This window comes from Centroberyx gerrardi, chromosome 4, assembly GCF_048128805.1.
Source record: "Centroberyx gerrardi isolate f3 chromosome 4, fCenGer3.hap1.cur.20231027, whole genome shotgun sequence".
In the NCBI taxonomy this organism is placed as follows: Eukaryota; Metazoa; Chordata; class Actinopteri; order Beryciformes; family Berycidae; genus Centroberyx; species Centroberyx gerrardi.
In genome coordinates, this window is record NC_136000.1 from 10,167,244 (window position 1) to 10,187,435 (window position 20,192).

At 42.5% G+C, this 20,192-nt stretch overlaps 2 protein-coding genes across 4 annotated transcripts; both read left to right on the top strand.

The window, feature by feature from the left end:
* The first annotated feature begins 3,615 nt into the window (after positions 1 to 3,615).
* On the top strand, positions 3,616 to 5,052 carry aplnr2 (apelin receptor 2). Its single transcript, XM_071922735.2, has one exon. It carries the CDS (start codon positions 3,616 to 3,618, stop codon positions 5,050 to 5,052), a length of 1,437 nt encoding a protein of 478 aa, XP_071778836.2.
* A 1,273-nt stretch (positions 5,053 to 6,325) lies between these two features.
* Positions 6,326 to 19,706, top strand: hdac10 (histone deacetylase 10). Of its 3 annotated transcripts, XM_078283317.1 has the most exons (21): positions 6,326 to 6,381; positions 8,801 to 8,897; positions 9,013 to 9,147; positions 9,793 to 9,889; positions 10,818 to 10,915; positions 11,103 to 11,207; positions 11,347 to 11,415; positions 11,509 to 11,635; positions 11,998 to 12,063; positions 12,152 to 12,211; positions 13,987 to 14,076; positions 14,162 to 14,268; positions 14,370 to 14,437; positions 14,648 to 14,912; positions 15,209 to 15,299; positions 15,451 to 15,536; positions 16,230 to 16,286; positions 16,415 to 16,496; positions 16,724 to 16,912; positions 19,111 to 19,270; positions 19,429 to 19,706. In XM_078283317.1, the coding sequence occupies exons 2-21, from the start codon at positions 8,833 to 8,835 to the stop codon at positions 19,464 to 19,466; spliced, it is 2,055 nt and encodes a 684-aa protein (XP_078139443.1). In that variant the 5' UTR covers positions 6,326 to 6,381; positions 8,801 to 8,832; the 3' UTR covers positions 19,467 to 19,706. The 3 variants fall into 3 exon arrangements, with proteins under 3 accessions (XP_078139443.1, XP_071778622.2, XP_071778623.2); XM_071922521.2 differs by lacking the exon at positions 6,326 to 6,381 and having other exon boundaries at positions 8,478 to 8,897; XM_071922522.2 differs by lacking the exon at positions 6,326 to 6,381 and having other exon boundaries at positions 8,478 to 8,897; positions 19,432 to 19,706.
* Positions 19,707 to 20,192: the final 486 nt, after the last annotated feature.

The window sequence follows — 20,192 nt, forward strand, 5'->3', positions numbered from 1 at the left end:
AATTCACAGTGACGTATTAAACTTTTTTTTTTCCAAAGTTAATCATGAACTTGAACAACGCTATCCAAGATATTTCAGCCAATCTCAAGCTGATTCAGATATAGTATATATTGCTGGGAGAGCCATTGGTATATGTCTCAAAAACCCATTTTGCCAAATGGAAATAAAGTGAAAGGATCTATAGGCCCTTTTCACATCGTCATGGTAACAGCTTCTGCATTGAGAAACAGCAGAGAAACAGGTGCATTTCAACTTCCTGTTCCCAGCTCTGGCCTTCACTAAATCGCTCCATAACCTGCCCAAAATTAACATTGGTGAAGTACAAGACTAAACTAAAGAAAGGCTAAACATTTTTCGCCTCAAGTTACCTCTTCACAAAAATAAAATTGCCACAGGAAGTTGTAATATACCGGTTTCTGACGGCGTGAAAAGGGCCTATTGCATATTATAAATGTAACTGAAAACCTTTAGCGCTAAGGTTCTAAGAAACAACATCTATTGTGAACAAGGTTGATGAATTGAATCCTCTCTTAAATTGCACCCCTGCCCCATTGTTTCCCACGGTGATGCTCAGCTCACAGTTTTTCAATGAGACTCTGCTTGTATTTACTCTGCCTTTCACTCCTCAATAAAAAGAGCTGTGTGTGTGTGTGTGTGTGTGCGTGGGTGTGTGTGTGTGTGTTCACCAACATTTTCAAGTGAAAGAAAAGACTGTGGAATGTTTTTGAAACATCTGTTCCCATAACAACAGGTTGATGACAGGGTGACCTCTGCCCCTCTGGAAACAAACACTTCCTGTTTACTACAGGAGCATCTTCATTCATTTACACTGTAACCCCGTGGTGACCTACAGTATCTATCTATCTTTTTTTAAGTATAAATGCTCATTTTGCTCATGATCAAAAATTCGGTGGCAGCTAGACACTGCGGTCCTAAAGCTACTGCCAGCTTTTCCTGTGAATGGTCAGTTTAAGGATCAACTGTTTGCTGTGTTTGCTGACCCTCTGGTCTTCTGCTTTACAGTCCCATGTCCTCAATGTGTTTGTCTGCTTTAGAAAATCTTGAAAAATCACATTTCTCACAAATCACATCCTGATCTTACGTCTCTCCAGATGTGTTTTTGGTGGGATGCAGGAATAAAGCGTCGCTAAATATTTTCACTACATTCAAGTACTGTGCTCAAATACAATTTTGAGCTTCTTGTGCTTTACTTGAGTATTTTCCATTGACAGTTTACCCCATTGGATTTCAAAGCAAAAATTGCGCTTCTTACATCATTACATGTATGAAGGAACATTCTGTTTCTAGATTTTTAAAATTGAACATTGTAACAGAAGAGTGGGACATGACTATGAACTCAACCTCCACTTTTGATACTTAGATTTTCTTAACTAGAATAGTGAATGAGCAACTTTTGCTAGAGTAATACTCTGTAAGGGTATTTTTACCTGGAGTAAAGCAATAGATTTGTACACTTTTTCTGGCAGGGTGGAAAGGCCTCTGAAACAGCATTTAGACCATGTGATACAAAAAAACAATTCAATTCAAACCATTGTTAATGAATTATTTTATGTGAAGTGGCAGCTTCCCCGTGGGTAGAGGAAACACAGCTGTGAGTCATAATCTATTTTCATTAGAAGACTGTAATATATAGCTATCTCACGGTGTCCTCTGTGGTTAGGCTGTTTTCCTTTTGAATGCAGTGCATGCTGAGCACAAACAAGCCAATGGATTAAAGGCTTTTTAAATTTATTCATGAAGATTGCGTTGGATCTCCTTTCTCCTTCATTTTAATATGGCTGTCTGACTGTGAACCGAAGAATGGAACAGCCGTTAGTTGTTATTTGTGCTTTGTGTGACTTGTTACATTTAACCCTAACCCTTGTGTACATTGTATGTTTGAGCATGTAGGACATAGAGAACAAAGGGTGTGTGTGTGTGTGTGTGTGTGTGAGAGAGGATCACTTTTCTCACTTTCCTATTTTGCTCAAGATCCTGAAGACTCTATACTCTCTAACTTATTGTCATACTTTTTTCACTTTCCCATTTATTACCAAGCTATTTTCCAACCCAGCTCCAGCAACCTTTCGGACAGCTGTAATGTTTGACGCCTCTTTGTGTGTGTGTGTGTGTGTGTGTGTGTGTGTGTGTGTGTGTACACATTTGGGTATGTGCATATGGATGTGTTTGTGTCTGAGCACAGAGAATATGAATAGCATAGGGGATGGGGGCTCTGTTTGTATGTCTGTTTGTGTGTCTTGGGTTTGTGTGTGTGTGTGTGTGTGTGTGTGTGTGTGTGTTTGGGGGGGGTTATTGTGTCTCTCGGGAGGTGTGTGTGTTTGTCTTGGGGGGTATTTGCAGGTCTCGTAAGTCTCTGCTGGGGTGGTCTTGTTTGAGAATGAGAGGAAGGAGGGTTCTGTGTGTGTGTGTGTGTGTGTGTGTGTGTGTGTGTAGGGGACATTGCTATATATTCAGACTTAAGGAACAGACACACTTTCTTCTGCAGTATAGACAGAGTAGAGAGAGAGAAACACACAGAGATGAGAGAGACAGAAGGGAGCGAGTCACAGAGAAAGTGAGAGGAGAGAAAACAGGACAAGAGGACACAATTTCACTTTTTCCCAGTAATCATTCACCAGCATCTTAGAATGGATCTGATGGAGTAGCCTGAGGTGAGTTTCTATTCTGAGAATCATTGCTGTGAATTTCAGTGGTTAGATATTTGTTGTTTATAAGGTCTAAGGCTGTGGTATAGATGAGACAGGATTAGGCCCTCATCTGGAATAGCTAAAATGGAACATTTACATAACAAAACATGCAACTTGGTGGAGGATTTCGTCCAAAGTGCCTTACAATATGAGTTCATACATTTTTAGCATGGGTGGCCCTGTGGGAATAAAACTCCTAACATTCACAGTGTTCGTGCCACTTGATACAGGACCACATTTAAGTGACTTTGAAAAGTATTGTGTTTATTTTCTTCTGTACGATAGAGATCATGACATGGATAATCAATGCCTACTTAGGCTCAGGTGTATCAGGTCTCCTCAAAGCCCTGAAATAGTCTCAGATTTTTTATTGTTTCAGTGGAACTGGAATGAGATATCAAAAACAACTAATCTTCAAAATATTAGATGCCATTTGTGAATTCTGTGAATGTTAAAAATACATTTCTTGGCTCAGATTAATTAACATTTTGGACCAATCTGTGTGTACACTTCGGCCTGTTGTTAAAGGCTGTGCATGTGTACACAAATATGTGTTCCTGCTGCAAAGGTTTAAGAATCTCACTGTGTGTTTCACTGTATATTTCCAGACCAGCCAAGTCAACAGACAGAGGGAGGTGTGAAAGAGAACAGAGGACAGCGAGTTGCTTTGTTACTCCTCTCCACAACTTGTCCACAACTGGAACTAGGACCCAGTCTTATATCTAAAACAACTGTAACGTTGTGGGAGTTTGGATTTTTTTTAAGCCTACTGTAATTCATTTTTCACTTACTTTTTTGCCATGCAGCATTAACCAAAATTCTGGTTATTGGCTGGGGAATTATTGGAGCCTCCAGTGATTTTGATGTCAAAACATTTTCGATAGAAGGCAGGCAGACCGACAGACAGATGTCAGACCTAGACTTCCTCACCTCCCCCTCTCCTTCCCCCCATCCCCTCTTCCACTGTGACTACAGCGACTGGTCTCCCTCCTTCTCCATCATCCCGTCCGTCTACCTGCTGGCCTTCCTGGTTGGTTGCCTGGGCAACGGCTTGGTGCTCTGGGCCTACCTGGATCGAGCCGAGGGGAGGAAAACCAGGACCGGAAACAGAACCGGAACTGGAGGTAGAACCGCAATTGGAACAGTCTGCTGCAGAAAAATTTTCAGAACCAGGCAGCAGAACATCAATGCTGGTAGCGTTCTCCATGGGACTTTCCTTCAAAAGAACAAGGCAACCTGCAGACCCTCCTCTCACTCCTCCACCTCCTCCTCTCCTCCCTCTATCCCTCGTCCCTCCCGCTCGCTGACCGACTCTCTCATAGCTAGCTTAGCGTTAGCCGATCTGTGCTTCCTTGTAACTCTCCCTCTGTGGGCGGTCTACACAGCGCTGGGCTACCACTGGCCGTTCGGGCAACCGCTCTGTCAGATCAGCAGCTTCCTCACTGCGCTCAACATGTACGCCAGCGTGTTCAGCCTGAGCATGCTCAGTGTGGAACGATACTGGGTTCTGATTGGACGCCGGCACTCCAGCCACCACGCCCAACAGGGCTGCCCCAGCAGGGCGCTGTTGATCGTGGGCGGAGTATGGGTGTTGGCGGGTGTTCTGGCACTTCCTGGTTTGCTGCTGCGCTCTGTCAGGGAGGTGGAGCTCGACTCGGGGCCTGAGGACGACTGGCAGCCAGAGCCGACTCACCCGGCCGAGTCCAGAGCCGTCTTCCTCTCCTGCCAGATGGATTACTCCATTCTGATTGGAGCAGAGGTAGAGGAGGCAGAGCGAGAGCGGGCGGAGCTGTGGTGGGCGGCGGCCTTGAGTCTGAAGTCAACTCTGATTGGCTTCCTGCTTCCTCTCGTCATTCTGCTGGTCTGCTACTGCTCGCTGGCCCACCTGCTCAGCAGACATTTTGGACGTGGCCCTCGCCCCGACCGCAGGCGCCAGCGAAGACTTCTCAGGGTCATTGTTACTTTAGTGATGGCGTTCTTCCTGTGTTGGCTGCCTCTGCATGTTAATAAGACTGTGTCCATGTTGTTGGAGTTCGGCCTGGTTCCATACTCCTGTTCCTTAGATCAGGCCTTACTTGCCGCTCAGCCATACGTTACCTGTTTGGCTTACCTCAACTCCTGCCTTAACCCGCTCCTATACGCTGCCTGCGACTCCTCCTTTCGGAAGAGATGTAGAGGAGCTCTACTCCTGCTGTGCAGGAGGAGTAGGAGAGGAGCAGAGGGAGTGGAGGGAGAGAAGGAGGGAGAAGAGGAGGAGAAGCAGGAAAGGAGCTTTCCCTCAAGAACGCAGGAGGAAACAGCAGATAGGACAGAGGAGGAGAGGATGGAGGAGGTGGGTGGATGATGGCCTAGCAGTTAGAGAGACCATCCTGTAACCAGACTGTCACAGGCTTGATCCCCTTCAACTGCCACATGTCCTGTGGAAGTGTCCAAAACATGAACCATGGAATAAGACTTGATAAGAGCTTTAGCTAAATGCTTAAAATGTGATGTAAAAAGCAACCTGACAATCTAATTGCAGCTTGAGGAGCCAGGACATCAAACAATAATCAAATGTAACTACAACGTACATTTCATTTGCTGATGATAAAACATTCATCCCTAATTATTTCATTAGGTCATAAGTTATGTGATAAGTTTTTCAGTATTTGCAATACTTGAGGATGATCAAACTCTTATAGATTGAATTCTAAGTGAATCAAAACTACTAAGGATCATTCACCCTTTATCTCAGACTGTGAGAAAGTCTGGGTCTAGTAAGGCTACTGTTTTCAAACTAAATATTCCTTACGCACAAAAAACACAACAAAAACAGTCCCCTGCTGCAAACCATAGAGCTGTAGTCCCACAGGACTGATGCCACCACTTCCTCAGAGACGGTTGAACCCAGGAATGGTCCCTGGCAGACAAAATGTTTTCTCATAATTTGATCTGGTTCTATATTTTTGTATTCTCAGGATACTCTATGTTGTATATTGATTTGTGTTGCACTGTTTTAAAAAATACATATATATATATTAAAAGTTGAGAACCCTGTAAACTCTCATCTCTGTCTGCCTGTATTTATTTATTAAATAGATATTACAGCATTACCGGTATTTTATCATAGGCCTACTTGTTTTTGTAATAACAGAGCAATAGTCAAATCCCTCTTTATCTTATCAACATTCTGGTTTGACTTAAGTAAAAAACAAAAAATCGAGTAGGATTTAATGTTATTAAGCAACTGATTTAACTGTACTTGTTTGTGAAGATGCCATTCCAAATTTAACATATGCTTTGTGTTTTGGTCTGGTTGGTTTGAAAGTGACACTCCATTACAGTTTCCATTGTCCAACAATTTATATCCAAATCAAAGCAAAAGCTAAAGCACATTTCTAGCAATGTTTGTCTTCTTTTTTGACCTATTTGTAGTTGTATGGGTTTGTGTGCCAATATTCCTTATAACCAGTGCCTGAAATGGGCCGGTACTCACCGGTACTGAGTGCCGGCCGGCACTTCTGATTTTTGTCCACATGAGTACCCTTACTTTTTAGTCCGTACCGCCACCTCCTGGTACGCAGTTGAATGAAGAGAGTATCTCCGTATGAAAAAAGTGCGCCATAGATTTGATAGGGCTTCGTTTAAGCAAATAGCATCCTACAGACTGAAGGCAGCGCTCCGCTCACACACGGTGAGTCAAACTGCAGCCGAAAACAAAGCTGCATAGATCAAGTGAAGAGGTGTCACTCTGGCCCTAAATTAAATAGCCTCTTGTAATTACGTGTTCTGCAATATTAAAACCATTCTACTGACGTTTTGCCCCGCAAAGGCAAATTGTAAAGAATATAATGGCTTACATTCTGATGCAGGACTTTGTGGGCAAAACGACAATGGAATGATATTAATTGTGTAGAAAAAATAAATACATTTATATTGTGAGCAGAGTGATGCCTCTTCACTTCACCTGATGGAGCAGAGCAGTCAGTGGATCACAGGGCTGTTAAAGTGTCAATCATGAAGAAATTCATGGTAATCTAACGCAAATATGTCCAATCAACACTACTGGTCAGGTGCCAATAGAGAGAGAAAAGAAAATAGAGGATGTGCAAGCACAAATGAAAGCTATGTTATTGCGCCAAGGAGGAATAAATGTACGTAGAAAGTTACATAATGCTAGTTTTCTTATCATGACTGTCAACAACAAAAGGTCAATATTGCTTTGTTGCCACTACCTCCAAAAAGCACAGACAGCTCTGTCCGTCAGTTATATAAAGACAATATTGGCCTCTGTCTATTTGCATCAGTCTTCTGTATGCTTGTATGTAAGCTAAGTATGTAAGCTTTCTCTGATGTAATCTTTCTCTGATATTATTACAGCACTAACGCAGCACATTTTTCTGTGTTGATTTTTTTAAAATGGCAAGTAGGTTAGGACTAGTTGTTTTGCAGCTAAACTGACTGCACTCTTCATTTTCAGTTGGTTTTATTGTAGCATATATGCAATATTATATGTGTATGTAATGAAATGCATACAAAAATACATTTGAAGTGGGATATATTACCAAGATATGCGTAGGCCTATAAATATAAATATGTCCAAGACACATGCATGCTCGTGTCATGCAGCTGCTGAATTAGGGTACTGGCACCTTTTTTGGTCCAATTCAGGCACTGCTTATAACCTTTTCCCCCCCAATCTTTTTATGTCAGCTTGGTATTAGTTAACAGTTTCTTCATGAATATGATCTATCATTTAACTATAGTGCTTTTATGACACTATTCTGAGAACCAAGTGGGTTTATCACGAGGACTTCGATCAAGGACGTTTTATATTATTGACTTGGACAAAGTCTGAAGAGTCTAAACAGTCCGGAAGACCGGAGCTACGAGGGTACTGCGAGGGTACAATCATGGATGCTCAAAGAGCGTTACAGCCCTCAAATCTGTCTTACAGGTAAAAGGGGAACTCCTCCCCAGACACACAGAAAGACAGGGGCGCCTGAATGTATCTTTAGTTAACACTTGGCTGCTGAAGAAATGCATTTGTATAATTGCAATTTGTTTGACATTAACTTGGAAAATAAGTAAATGCATTATATGAATAGCTACCATACCAAAAGCTAAGGCTGAAAATGTGTGCTGAGAGACTGGTCACTCAGTGCATCCTTAGAGACAGACAAAACAAATGTGCGTTAGTGTGCATTTGGTTAACCTGTCTGGAAGTCAGCCATGTTATGAGATTATTTGCTCAACTGTTAGCATTAGCAGCGCCTCTCGAGGCAAGGATATTATTTTGGTAGGCTGCTATAGGCCATAGGCTATAACAATCTTATTTTTGTTGGGCCGCTGCCTTTATATTCTCTGGGAGGAGGTTTGCAAATAACAGCTGAGTGTTGGCTAAGGACACACTGGGGATCCTCATGGTATCTGACTGCATAATGCTGGAGGGCAGAGATGATGTCAATGGGCGAGGCTGACATCATGCCCCACCAACTCATGCCTGTGATTGGTTAAAATGAGTTCTTCCACTTCGAAGGTTAACAAATGCTAACCTCACCCTAACCCTATCTCTAACCCCTCCCACATCCAGCCCACCCCTCCTGCATCCCGCAGTCAGACATCTTTCTGTGTTTTGGAGGAGGAATTAGCAGGTTAGCAATGGCGCCAGGCCCTGCGTCTGTAAGACCGCGTTGAGGGCTTAAAAAAAACCCTTGAGCGGGTACAGTGACGTAACACAACATGTCCGCTAAATCTGCCATGCTCAGCCATGCTACAGTTGTCTTTTGAATGAGTTGTTTTCCCTTTTCGGATAGTTTTGCTGTAGTTTTCAAACTGGGTCACATTTGGAGCGTTTGGCTTTCGTTCAGTTGTATCTTCTTTATAATAAAAATCATGCAGAACTCAGGCGTCTCGTAGGTTATCGGGTGTAACGCTGCTGCTGCCCGAAGGTTGCCGTATGGGAGCGTCCGTGCACGTTTTAAGTAGGCAAAGCAACATTCCTCGTTATGCCTGACTTACTTTGTTAAATTCACACACTTACTGCCTACACAGAAGCATTTCACTACAGCAAGTTCTATTGCAGTGCGTTAACAGACCGTTTTGTCGTCTAGATCCAGTGAGTGCTATCTAACTGTATTGGGAGATGATGATGGGAACAGCATTGATATATGATGAGCAGATGACCAAGTACAAACTTCTCTGGGTTGAGTAAGTAGATGACAGGTCTATTGATACCTAAGAAGCCTGGATGTAATTGTAATGCCAGATTTTGTGTAACACTATAGGCTTGGTTAAAGTATTTTGAACCTGCTTCTTGCTGCAGCCCAGCATGTAAGGTCGAGGTCCCCGAGCGTCTGATAGTGAGTCATGAAGCCTTGGTCAGGAATGGACTGGCGGATCGCTGTGTCTCCATACCTGTCCGCGAGGCGACTGATGCGGAGGTTCTGCTGGTCCACAGGTCAGTCTGCAGTCTAGGATAGTCTCTCTCTCTCTCTCTCTCTCTCTCTCTCTCTCTCTCTCTCTCTCTCTCTCTCTCTCTCTCTCTCTCTCTCTCTCTCTCTCTCTCTCTCTCTCTCTCTCTCTCTCTCTCACACACACACACCGCACAAACACACTCAAAGATGGCCTTTTCTGATGTAAACACTGAATGTCTACCGGTTCAGTTATTGTTACTCTGTGACAGATAAATGTCTAAAATGTGAAATGAAGGGCTGGGCGATAATTCAATATTGTCGTTTATCGTCTTTCAGTGGAATCATATCGTGATGATATGGTGATTTTGGGATATCTTGACACACAATTCTGCTGTTCAAATTAATGATAACAAGCAAATTTGTTTAAAAACAAAATGAGGTATGAAACATTTTAGTTTTGACAACACACACACACACACACACACACACACACACACACAACATTACCATTAATTTCAATGGGATGAACATTTGATTATTTAACATGTGATTTTCCATACGTGAGCCATATCGTGATATAGGCCTATATCGATATTAAAAATGACACTTTTTTCGTGATATTGATTTTAACCATATGGCCCAGCCCTAGACCGCACACTGAGCTACATGTCCCTTGCCTCCCCCAACAGTGAGGAGTACCTGGAGGCAGTGAAGAGGACGCCTTACATGAGTCTGGGGGACCTGATGGAATTCACTCTGCAGTATGGAGATGTCTATTTCCACCCAGTCAGTGCTACGCTGATATACTATTTTCATTTGTTCAGTTAATTTGTTAAATCGCTAGATTGAGTGACTCACAGGCTGTTGTGGTTTCCCAGCACTCATTCAGTCATTAACGGCGGCAGTGTGGTGGGGTAGCCTAGTGGTTAAATAAACCATCCTGTAACCGTTTCCATCCCAGCAACAGCTGTGAGTCCTGTCGAAGTACCTAGGCACTGAACCCCCTACCTGATAACTCATAAATCGCTCTGGATAAGAGTATCAGCTGAATGAGTTAAAGTTAAAATCCACCCTGAGATCCTCTTACACTGTTAGACATCTTCAGTCTGTGATGTTCACTGCATTCCAGGATTTTTTTGTGATTGAAGAACTGCAGTTTACTGTTTTGTTGTACCCACTTTCCCTCAACATGTCTTGTCTTCTTCTACCTCAGTCAGTAATTTCCTGCATTTCCCAGAATGCCTTTCAACAATCCCCAGAGAGCGGGGTTCTCTGTGCTGTATATGTGTAGGTGGAGAGGTGATAGTATAGATAAACAACAAAATGGACACATAAATGCAAGTTACATCACCAATAGCTGTTCTTTTAACAGTGTTACAGTATTTTACGGTGGATTTTTCCTTTGAATGCAAATTCAGCAGTATCACCCCCTCACTGCTGTAAAATTGCCCCAACTTTTATTTAAAAAAAAAAAAAATGAAGACAATAAAAAAATATTTTCTTTCTTTGTTTTTTTCTTTGTGTAAAGTATTTATATATTAGCTACCACAGCTACTGGCACTAATGCTTCGAATATGACCAGACACAAAACCAGGTCCCATAGCAGGTGTTCCCCCTGCGCTCCGCTGCTACTAACACATCCTCAGACTGTGACGATGCAGTAGGTCAGCTTCACTGCCAGCTCATCCTCCCTCTTTGTTACTTTCTGTCCTAGAACATCTATCACTGTGCCAAGCTGGCCATAGGAGCCACACTGCAACTGGTGGACAATGTTATGACTGGGAGGGTGCGGAATGGCATGGCTCTGGTCAGGTGAGGCCAACACCTGACAATAATACAACAATGATATCCCAGATGCCCGGTGTACAAAATTTTGAGTGTGACACCGCATTGAGCGTTTATCTTTACTGAGTGAGTCTACATTAGAGCATGTTGCTCTGTTCAGTGATTGGTTAACAACTTCTGACATCTCTTCCCTCTTCTCTGTCCTTGTTGATAGGCCGCCAGGACACCACAGCCAGCACAGTGCTGCCAATGGTTTCTGTGTGTTCAACAATGTGGCCATAGCGGCTCAATATGCCAAGCAAAAATATGGGACTAAAAGGTAATATGAAAAGCTAACTCTAATTTTCTAAAAAGAAAAACTCCCAAACACTGTCTACACTTGCTTATTAAATAAATTTGTATCAGAGAAGTGTATCAGTTTCACCTCTATATATTTTTACGTGTCTTTTTTTTCTTAGGGTGCTGATAGTTGACTGGGACGTGCATCATGGCCAAGGGGTGCAGTACTGCTTTGAGGATGATCCAAGGTGAGAGTCTCTAATTCTAATGCATGGAGTCGTGTATGGTGGTCGCTTTCTTGGCCTACTCGCATCTCAAATTCTGTTTACTACATTTCCCAGTGTGCTCTACTTCTCCTGGCACCGGTACGAGCATCAGAACTTCTGGCCTATGCTTAAGGAATCGGACTATGACAGTGTTGGCAAGGACAAAGGGGCTGGATTCAATATTAATGTGCCATGGAACAAGGTAAATAACATCCATCAAAACACATCTGCAGCATCATTATAATTCATTTTTTATCTCAGTTCTTGGGTCCTTGTTTATAAAAGTTGTTGCTGGACTGTATCCTAAATTCCATTGTTCTATCATTTCAAAGAATATGATCAAAAAAAAAAAAACTGAAAATGAAATATATATAACATTAATTCCTTTGGTAATGATATAAATCCAGTTTTGTTTTTAATATACAACAAAAAATCTGAGAACTTTTGGCACCAAGATCATTTTTTCATAAATTTCAACTTTGCCTTGGATGGTTGTGAGTTCTATGCGTATGAAGCTTTGTGTGTGGGAACCTTTCATTAATGAGGCCCCATATCCTTGTTTAGGTGGGAATGGAGAACAGTGACTATCTAGCAGTCTTCTTTCATGTCCTGCTGCCTGCTGCATACGAGGTGAGCCAGGAAACTCGCTTTTTGAAAATAAATCTAATAGTTACTGTATATGTTGGAGATTATTTAACTGAACACATGATCCTTACAGTTTGGCCCAGACTTGGTCCTGGTGTCTGCAGGCTTTGACTCAGCCATTGGTGACCCAGAGGTGAGATACTGAATATAAACAGAACTGTATGATGAAGCTTGTAATATAATTGCAATACTGCCACAAATGTAAGTCATTTTTATGTATGCTGAATGTATGTAGCATCATATGTAAACCCAAATGTTCATAGCAGGGGTGGGGACTCGAGTCAGATTCAAGTCATAATTTTAATTGCTTGAGAGTTGATTTGGGACTTGACTATGACTTGTACTTTGATGACTTGAAAAGGTTTTGAAAGTCTTGGCAAAAGATCTTGTGTTTGTGTGAATGACTTAGATTGAAAGTTATGTTATGTTATGTTTTCTGAATTTGTATTGAATGATTGAATTTCTTGAAGTTGAAACCGATTATAGAAATCAAACTCATGATGCTCTTACCAGGTTTTTATCCTATTAAAGTCATATTGCATTGAAAGTCCTAAATATTTAGTTTTCTTTAAGATATTAAATGGATACTGGATGCTTGATTTGTTCTGATTTTACTTGGTGTTCTACATTTAGACTTGAGACTTGGTGTTACGGTTTGTTTTCTTGGACCCAAATGCAGACACAGACAAAAGGCGGATGGAGATGGAAAAAGGTTTAATGGAAGGTTGGTGGTTGGTTTGGGGAATGAGATGAAGACATGGGTTGAGGCTGAAGGCAGTGAGGCGGAGTGGCGTGGGTGATCCGGGCCGAGCTGGCTGACAGGCAGACAAGCAGGCAGGCAAGCGGACAAGCAGATGAGCTGACAGGGTGGCTGGAGTGGCGTGGGCAGGCGGAGAGACACACAGGAAGAATCGTGGACACAGGAGAAACATGATTAGATGTCAGGCACGAGGCATCACAGGAATAAACTCTGGTACACTAGATACAGAGTGACCGAGAGAGTGACTACCACGAGTTAGGCAGAACAATCTGGCGATGAGTGGCTGGCAAGCCGAGGTTGATATACTGGTGGTAATGAGTGATGAGGTTCAGGTGTGCAGGTGAAGCAGGAGCCCAGGAGCTGGGGGAGAGAGAGAGCCACACCCACGCCACAAACACACACTAACAGACACAGGCTGCGGTTGAATAGTCTTTTTTGCTTAGGAAGGTTCAACATTTCAAGGTGTTTACTGAGTTGTGTGGTGGTTCTTAAGCTATTATATGCATAGGCTTATACGGGGCAAAGTATCTAAGATGCGCTTTTAGTAGTCCATATTCGGAACATTGTAGTTTCACCACGACAGACCCACATCATTAACATTCGCCGTCGCATAATTACGTAGCCTAGTGTAAGTGCAGTCGGATTCTCTTAGCACCGCGGTTGTCTTTTCCTAAGCCCTTATGAATTCTCCTTCACATCTTTCCTTGACCTCATGACGTTTTCCAACGAGGTCAAGGAAAAGTGGTTAGGAATAGGAGTTATGACGTATTTTTTTGACTATTCGACCGCAGCCACAGACTTACACAGAGAGACAGACCGGGGAGGCGGAGACACAAGGGAGGCAGGGAACACAGAGAAACACAAGGAAAACTAGAGTCACGGCAGGCACCGTGACTCTTGGCATTATGGACTTGACTGGAGAGTTGCGCCTCAAGACTTGAGACTGACTTGGGACTCGAGCAAAGTTTATTTGGTCATGGCTTGCGCCTAACCTTTGCAGTGTATGTGAGGTCCTTTTGTCCTTGCACCATGCATACCAGTGTGTCTGCAAATTGTCAATGTGTCTCTGCAGCAATGTCACTAGGACAAATTCTGTTCCGATTATTTTACTGGATGGTTAAAGTGACTCTGATTGTCTTTGTTGTCAGGGTAAAATGTGTGCCACCCCAGACGTCTTTGCCCACCTCACTCACCTCCTGATGAACCTGGCAGGAGGCAAACTGTGTGCTGTCCTGGAGGTCAGTGTCATTGCCACCCTTCTGGAAATAGACTTGAATCCACATGAACATAAGAACAAATAGCTTACCCTTGCTTGTTTTCCAGGGAGGGTACAACTTGACGTCCCTCGCCCAGTCTGTGTGTCAGACAGTCCAAACCTTGCTTGGAGATCCCGTCCCTCGACCTACAGAACTGGGCGGTCCCTGTGAAAGGTCTGCCCGGCTGTCAATCAAATGTATATGCGTTTATAACAAGTGTGAACCTCAACTTATTTAGCAATGAATCTCTTTTTCACTTTCCTTGCGTACTTCAGTGCGCTGGAGTCCATCCACTGTGTCCGATCAGCTCACAAGCAGTATTGGTCCTGTCTCAAGCATGCAGGTATAAATCCCCGAACCTATTATTGACCTATTCCCTCTCATTCAATTCACCATTAATAACAGATTCCACATCAATGTCATCATTCATATCATGTCATGTCACATAGATAATCTCAACCAAAGGTCAACTCTAGCAATATTTCTTTCTTTCTCCTGTTTATTGCTTTCATATTCATTGTCCTTAAAATGTTTAATTCCTTCCCTCCTTCAGCTGATCGACCCACCTCTGATCTCAGCACCAAGCTCTTTAAAGTAGCTGAGCAGAAAAGTGGGGAAGAGCGTAATGGAGTTGAACACAAGGAGAAGGAGAACGAGGAGATGAACACAGAGGCAGCGGTGTGGCCGGAGCCTCCAAAACGTCTTGCTCCTCCTGTCCACACTGCTTCGGCCCTGCCTGGTGGTGTGGCTTGTCCAGACGGGTGTAAATGCTTCAGCTCATCAGAGGATCCCAATCCGTTCGTACTCGGTGAACTCAGGTATAGTGCTATGGTTGATGAAGGTTTTTTTTTGGATTAACATTAAATATTCAACTTTATTTCTAACTATTTATTGACACGGGAAGGGTTAATTATAAGGATTGAAACTAATTCACCTAACTCACAAGAACTAAATGTTGACAAAATGTCTATCTATCTATCTATCTATCTATCTATCTATCTATCTATCTATCTATTTATCTATCTATCTATTTATCTAGCTAGCTGTCTATCTGTCTGTCTATTGAATGATTTCATCTGTTTCATCAAGTATAACATTGTTTTTTCACAATAAGGGAGAACTTCTTCAAAGAGTCGGAAGACAAGGATGCTCTCACAACCCTTTGCAATCTCAGTGCCCTCTTGGAGAGAATGGAGAAAAACGAGGTACAGTCAGGATATTGCTGGTTTGTTGATATTGTTGTCGTCTGGAGTGCTGTGACGTGATAGTGATCTTATACTGGAATACTGTAATTGCTTTGGCTCACCTGCCGACATGTGCTGCAAACTAATCTCATATCAAATCACTGCCTGTCAGATCCGCAATGGCTTGGTACTGGTCCGTGATGTCTCCATGGCAATGATGTGTGCCGTTCAGCATGCTGCGACTTCACTCACCAACCGGTATAACAATACAGCATGTTGGGATGTCATGACATCCCAACATGCGGTATAACAATACAGCATGTTGGGATGTCATGACACCTAAAAAAGCTCATGCCTACTTTATGTATTTATACTACTAGTGTCCTTAAAGGAAAAAATCCACCCTGAAACACTAACACTGTTACAAAACAGCTATTGGTCAGGACTTGGTATCAGCCCCTCAGAATCAAAGAGCAAGGGCTTCTTTCTAGAGCCGCCATTTTGCACGGATGTTCAATAATCATGCAGGGAAAAATCCATTATAGAAAAGCAGTAGCCTCAATAGTCCATAATGCAATGCAGCCACATCTGTTGTTGGTTGCGTGTGAAATACAACACCCTCGTTGACAGCTTTTTATTTTTTGTAATTTGAACAACCAGGCACAACACACCATGGCATTGTTCTCTTGCTCAGTTTTTCTCTGGAAAACGTATGACTCTATCGCTCTCTCCACCTGGGTGTATTCATCACAGAGAACAGAAAGTCAAAGTCATTCTGGGAAACAAAGGAAATCACAAATTGATGCTATCTAACTGTGTAAGAGTATCCCAGGGTGGAATTTTCCTTTAAGTGAAACAAGCAAAAAGAGAACATCCCAATGGGGGATAAATAAAGTGTTACACTATTACTAAGAATATGCTCTCATTTGGCATCACTTCCTCTTCACACAGGGTTTTGCTGGTGTGTGTTGGAGACGGGGCAGCCCCCACTCACATCACAGAGGATGGGTGAGTAACTCACTAAATGACTTTGTGATGAAACTCATCCCCCTTCAGCCAGTGAAAATAACAATTCCACATTCCAGAACAAATGGCAGCATGAAATGGTAACAAAAATCTTTCCATCGTTTATTTAGGAAAACGCTCCTGGTGCAGATCAGCAGTAAGGAGCCAGAGGGACAGAAATCCAAATATTACGTTCCTGTGTGTCTGAGGAAGGTACTGGGAATTTTAGCTGTACAAATCAAGCTCGATACTATTCATCACTGTACATTTTGTGTTTACTTGCAGGGAATGTGTGTGTGTGTGTGTTTGTGAAATGATCAATGACAATACAATGGAATCTAGGATAAATGCTTCCCAAGAACAGGGACGTGAGGTGTGTGTGTGTGCATGGCTGTATATGTACATATTTTTTGATGGTGTGGGTGTGTGTTCCTCCGCAGGGCTGCAGTGACATGGCAGGGTTCACACAGGCGGTGCTGGGCCTCCTCCTGCCACTAGGATATGAGTATGACCCTAATCTGGTTCTGTTGGTCCGGATGCCGGACAGCGGGCTGTGTGAGAGTGTGTGGCAACAACTAACCGGCCTGCTGCAGGGCCTGGCACAGGGGCACACACTGGTGCTCATGCAGGTAAGAGGGCCGGGACACCATAATAATAATACCCTCTGTTTACTTGATAGTGTTAAAGCATGGCTCTATTTTCTTGCCTTTATTTGTGGGAGGACAGAACGATTCACATTCAAGCCCCCATGTTGGCAAGCACCTGTCCTACTGAAGTGTCCTTGAGGAAGACTCTGAAGACCTACCAGCTCCCTGCATTTTTCTACGGCGATCAATCAAGTTTTACATTATTAATTATTATTATTATTATTAATTTGGTAAAAGGTTGGTGGCGTTAGCCTGAGCTGACTTGTGACTGGATGGGTGCTGGTTGAAAATGACAATAGGGAGATATGAGTGGGCAAAGTGAAAGCGCAACACTTTCTTCCCTCATCAACTAGCGATAAAGTGACTTTAAGGAAGGTGTTTAATCCCCAGTTGCTCTATTGGAGCTACTCAGAACAACAGCAAAGGATTATACTGAGCACCTGCTTAGTGTAAATATGACATAACATATGCCTTTTGGTGGAAGCTTTTACCCAAAATGTCTTCCGGCCATTCTCCTCTGACCTCGCTCATCAACGAGGTGTTTCCGTCCGCAGAACTGCCGCTCACTGGATGTTATTTGTTTTTCGCACCATTCTGTGTGAACTCTAGAGACTGTTGTGCGTGAAAATCCCAGGAGATCAGCAGTTTCAGAAATACTCAAACCAGCCCTTCTAGCACCAATAACCATGCCATGGTCAAAGTCACTGAGATCACATTTTTTCCCCATTCTGATGTTTGATGTGAACATGAATTGAAACTGCTGACCTGTACCTGCATGATCTTATGCATTGCACTGCTGCCACATGATTGGCTGATTGGATAATTGCATGAATAAGCAGGTGTACAGGTGTTCCTAATAAAGTGCTCGGTGAGTGTATATTTTCAGCATGCGTGGTTCCAGTGGAAACTAAACCCTTAACCCTGGCAGTATTAGTGTGAAGCTCACCCACTGAGCTACACAGCAGCACTGTGAAGCAGGGTGTTGCTGAAAAACACTATGAATGCTCAGCAAATCTTCCTTGGATAATGGTAAAAAAAAAAAAATTAAGTCATCCTGCCAAACTTGTAGCTAAGTATGCCAACACATTTCAACTATACCGGTCTTCATCATGGATGGAAGAAGAGTTTTTACCTTTCAGGTAAACGGTGGCATCCTTTTCACCTGTTGCTGTAGATATGCTGCACAGCCGTCCAAAAAGCACCTTGTAGACATCCTAGTCTAGGGCTTACATCTAATGAAAGTCAGCTTTTACACACAGGAAACTGGTCTCTTCTGTTTTTGCAATAGTAATAGTAGCCACTTCACACCTGAGCTAACCTTAACATACTTTCCCAGCCTCGTTTCACATTGTTCAGAGATGGATGGGTAACCAGTATAGCTTGGCTTACCACTATGAGCCTGGCTTAAAGGAAAAATACACCCTCACATACTCTTTACACTGTCCTATATAATCATTTTGCATTCTAGGAATTGTTTACTTTATTTACTTTTTAAGTGTTGCAATTAACTTTTTTGGTGTACCCACTTTCCCACAACCTGCCTCGTCTGCCTCTGCTTCACCAAGTCACTTCAACATTTCTCGGAATGACTTGACAATTACCGCAGATGAACTTGTGGTATTCAGCTGTGAGTTATACGTGTAGGTGGAGAGAGCAATAGTGATAGCACAGTAAGAGCAAGAGAAAAAGTGAGAGTTGCTCCCCTTACTCTAAAGGCAACGTGTTTTGGTGCATTCTGGTCTATTAAGGCTACTGTCGGTGGAGAAGTTGGTCTCTCTGCCTCTTCTATGATGGATTTCTCGCTGTATGATTGTTGAATGTTGATGCAAAATTGTGGCTGTAGAAAGAAGCACTTGCTCTTTGATTCTGTGGGACTGACACCAAAACCTGATGTTTACTGTTGATGTTTTAGATAGTTGAACATTTTTCTGCTATCAAACTCCTTTTTATCTGCACAGGAAATATCTCAACGTGACATCATGTCCGTTTGGCCAGTTACTGCGGGGATAAGAAAAATATACCACCAAACAACAAAATGGGTCCTGAAATGCAAGGCACATCATCGATAACTGTTTTTGTAACAGTTTTTTAAAGTGTTTTGGGGTGGATTTTTCCTTTAACTGCGTAGGATTGGCTTTAAAAGTACAGAAGGACTGTATTGTGTTTTGTTTTTTGTTCAGGAAGATGAGAAGGCATCAGTCGGCCCCACAGCCTCTTCTCTCCTGGGGACCCCTGCCCCCTCCCTGGGGCCCCTAGGAGCCCCTCTGCCAGAGGATGTGGAGTCCCTGGAGAGACTGAGACACAGGCTGCAGGCTGACTGGAAGCTACTGCAGACTACAGGTGAATGCACGATAACAAAATGAGCATCATATATAACGGCATTGCACAAATTCCAATTATGTCATATAGCAACACCGAAGCTGTAAAAATCACCTCAAATAATTGAAGAAACTGGACTATATGGAATGGTGGTTGATTTGTGTTTTGTCTCCTGAAAGCAGCACCAGGCAGCGGAGGGAGTGACCAGAGGGATTGAAGCTCTTCCTAACTCTGCTTTTAAAAGCAGTTGGAGAACATTTTTCATCTATTTTGATAACATTTTCATACCAGTTTTTATTATGCAAAGTGAGTCCACATTGACATGTTGTGTAATAATATGTCTCAACTAACATGATCATAATCTGAACATCTGACTCAGATGACTAATGATGTACAGCTACTGTTGAGAAAGACATTGCTGATGGCCTTACAACTCAACTGTTGTTTAATAAACTGGTAACACTATCACTTTTTAATTAATCATTGTTTGATATTTATTGTCATTTAACAGTTAACTAACAAATAATTGATGACTAGGTAAATTCCTACATTGTTTACTAATCAATAGTAAATGTACAGTATATATAATTTAACCATTAATTAATTGTAGGTTAATAAATCAATTATTTAAATATTGTATGATAACTTTTACTAATTACAATGATTTCTGGTTGCCCCAGTTAACATTTTGTTAGTCATTTATTATCCAGGTGGAACACTTTTCAATACTTAATTATTCGTAAATGATTAACAAATTATTTGTAAATTTGAACAAGCTTTGAGTGGACGCTGTTATAAAGTTGCCACTGATGTTTACAGCTCACTAAATGGTTACCGAGTGGTTTATAAATTAACAATATGATGTACACCAGGCTAGTGGTTTCCAAAGTGTGGTGCAGGGGCACCCAGGGGTGCTTGAGGGGCTTCAGGGGGGTATCCAGAA

Coding starts and splice junctions, on each gene's coding strand:
- aplnr2 (XM_071922735.2), top strand. CDS start 3,616: ATGTCAGACCTAGACTTCCTCACCTCCCCCTCTCCTTCCCCCCATCCC.
- hdac10 (XM_078283317.1), top strand. CDS start 8,833: ATGATGATGGGAACAGCATTGATATATGATGAGCAGATGACCAAGTAC. Junction 9,890..10,817: donor GAGATGTCTATTTCCACCCA/GTCAGTGCTACG, acceptor TTTCTGTCCTAG/AACATCTATCACTGTGCCAA. Junction 11,416..11,508: donor TGCTTTGAGGATGATCCAAG/GTGAGAGTCTCT, acceptor TACATTTCCCAG/TGTGCTCTACTTCTCCTGGC.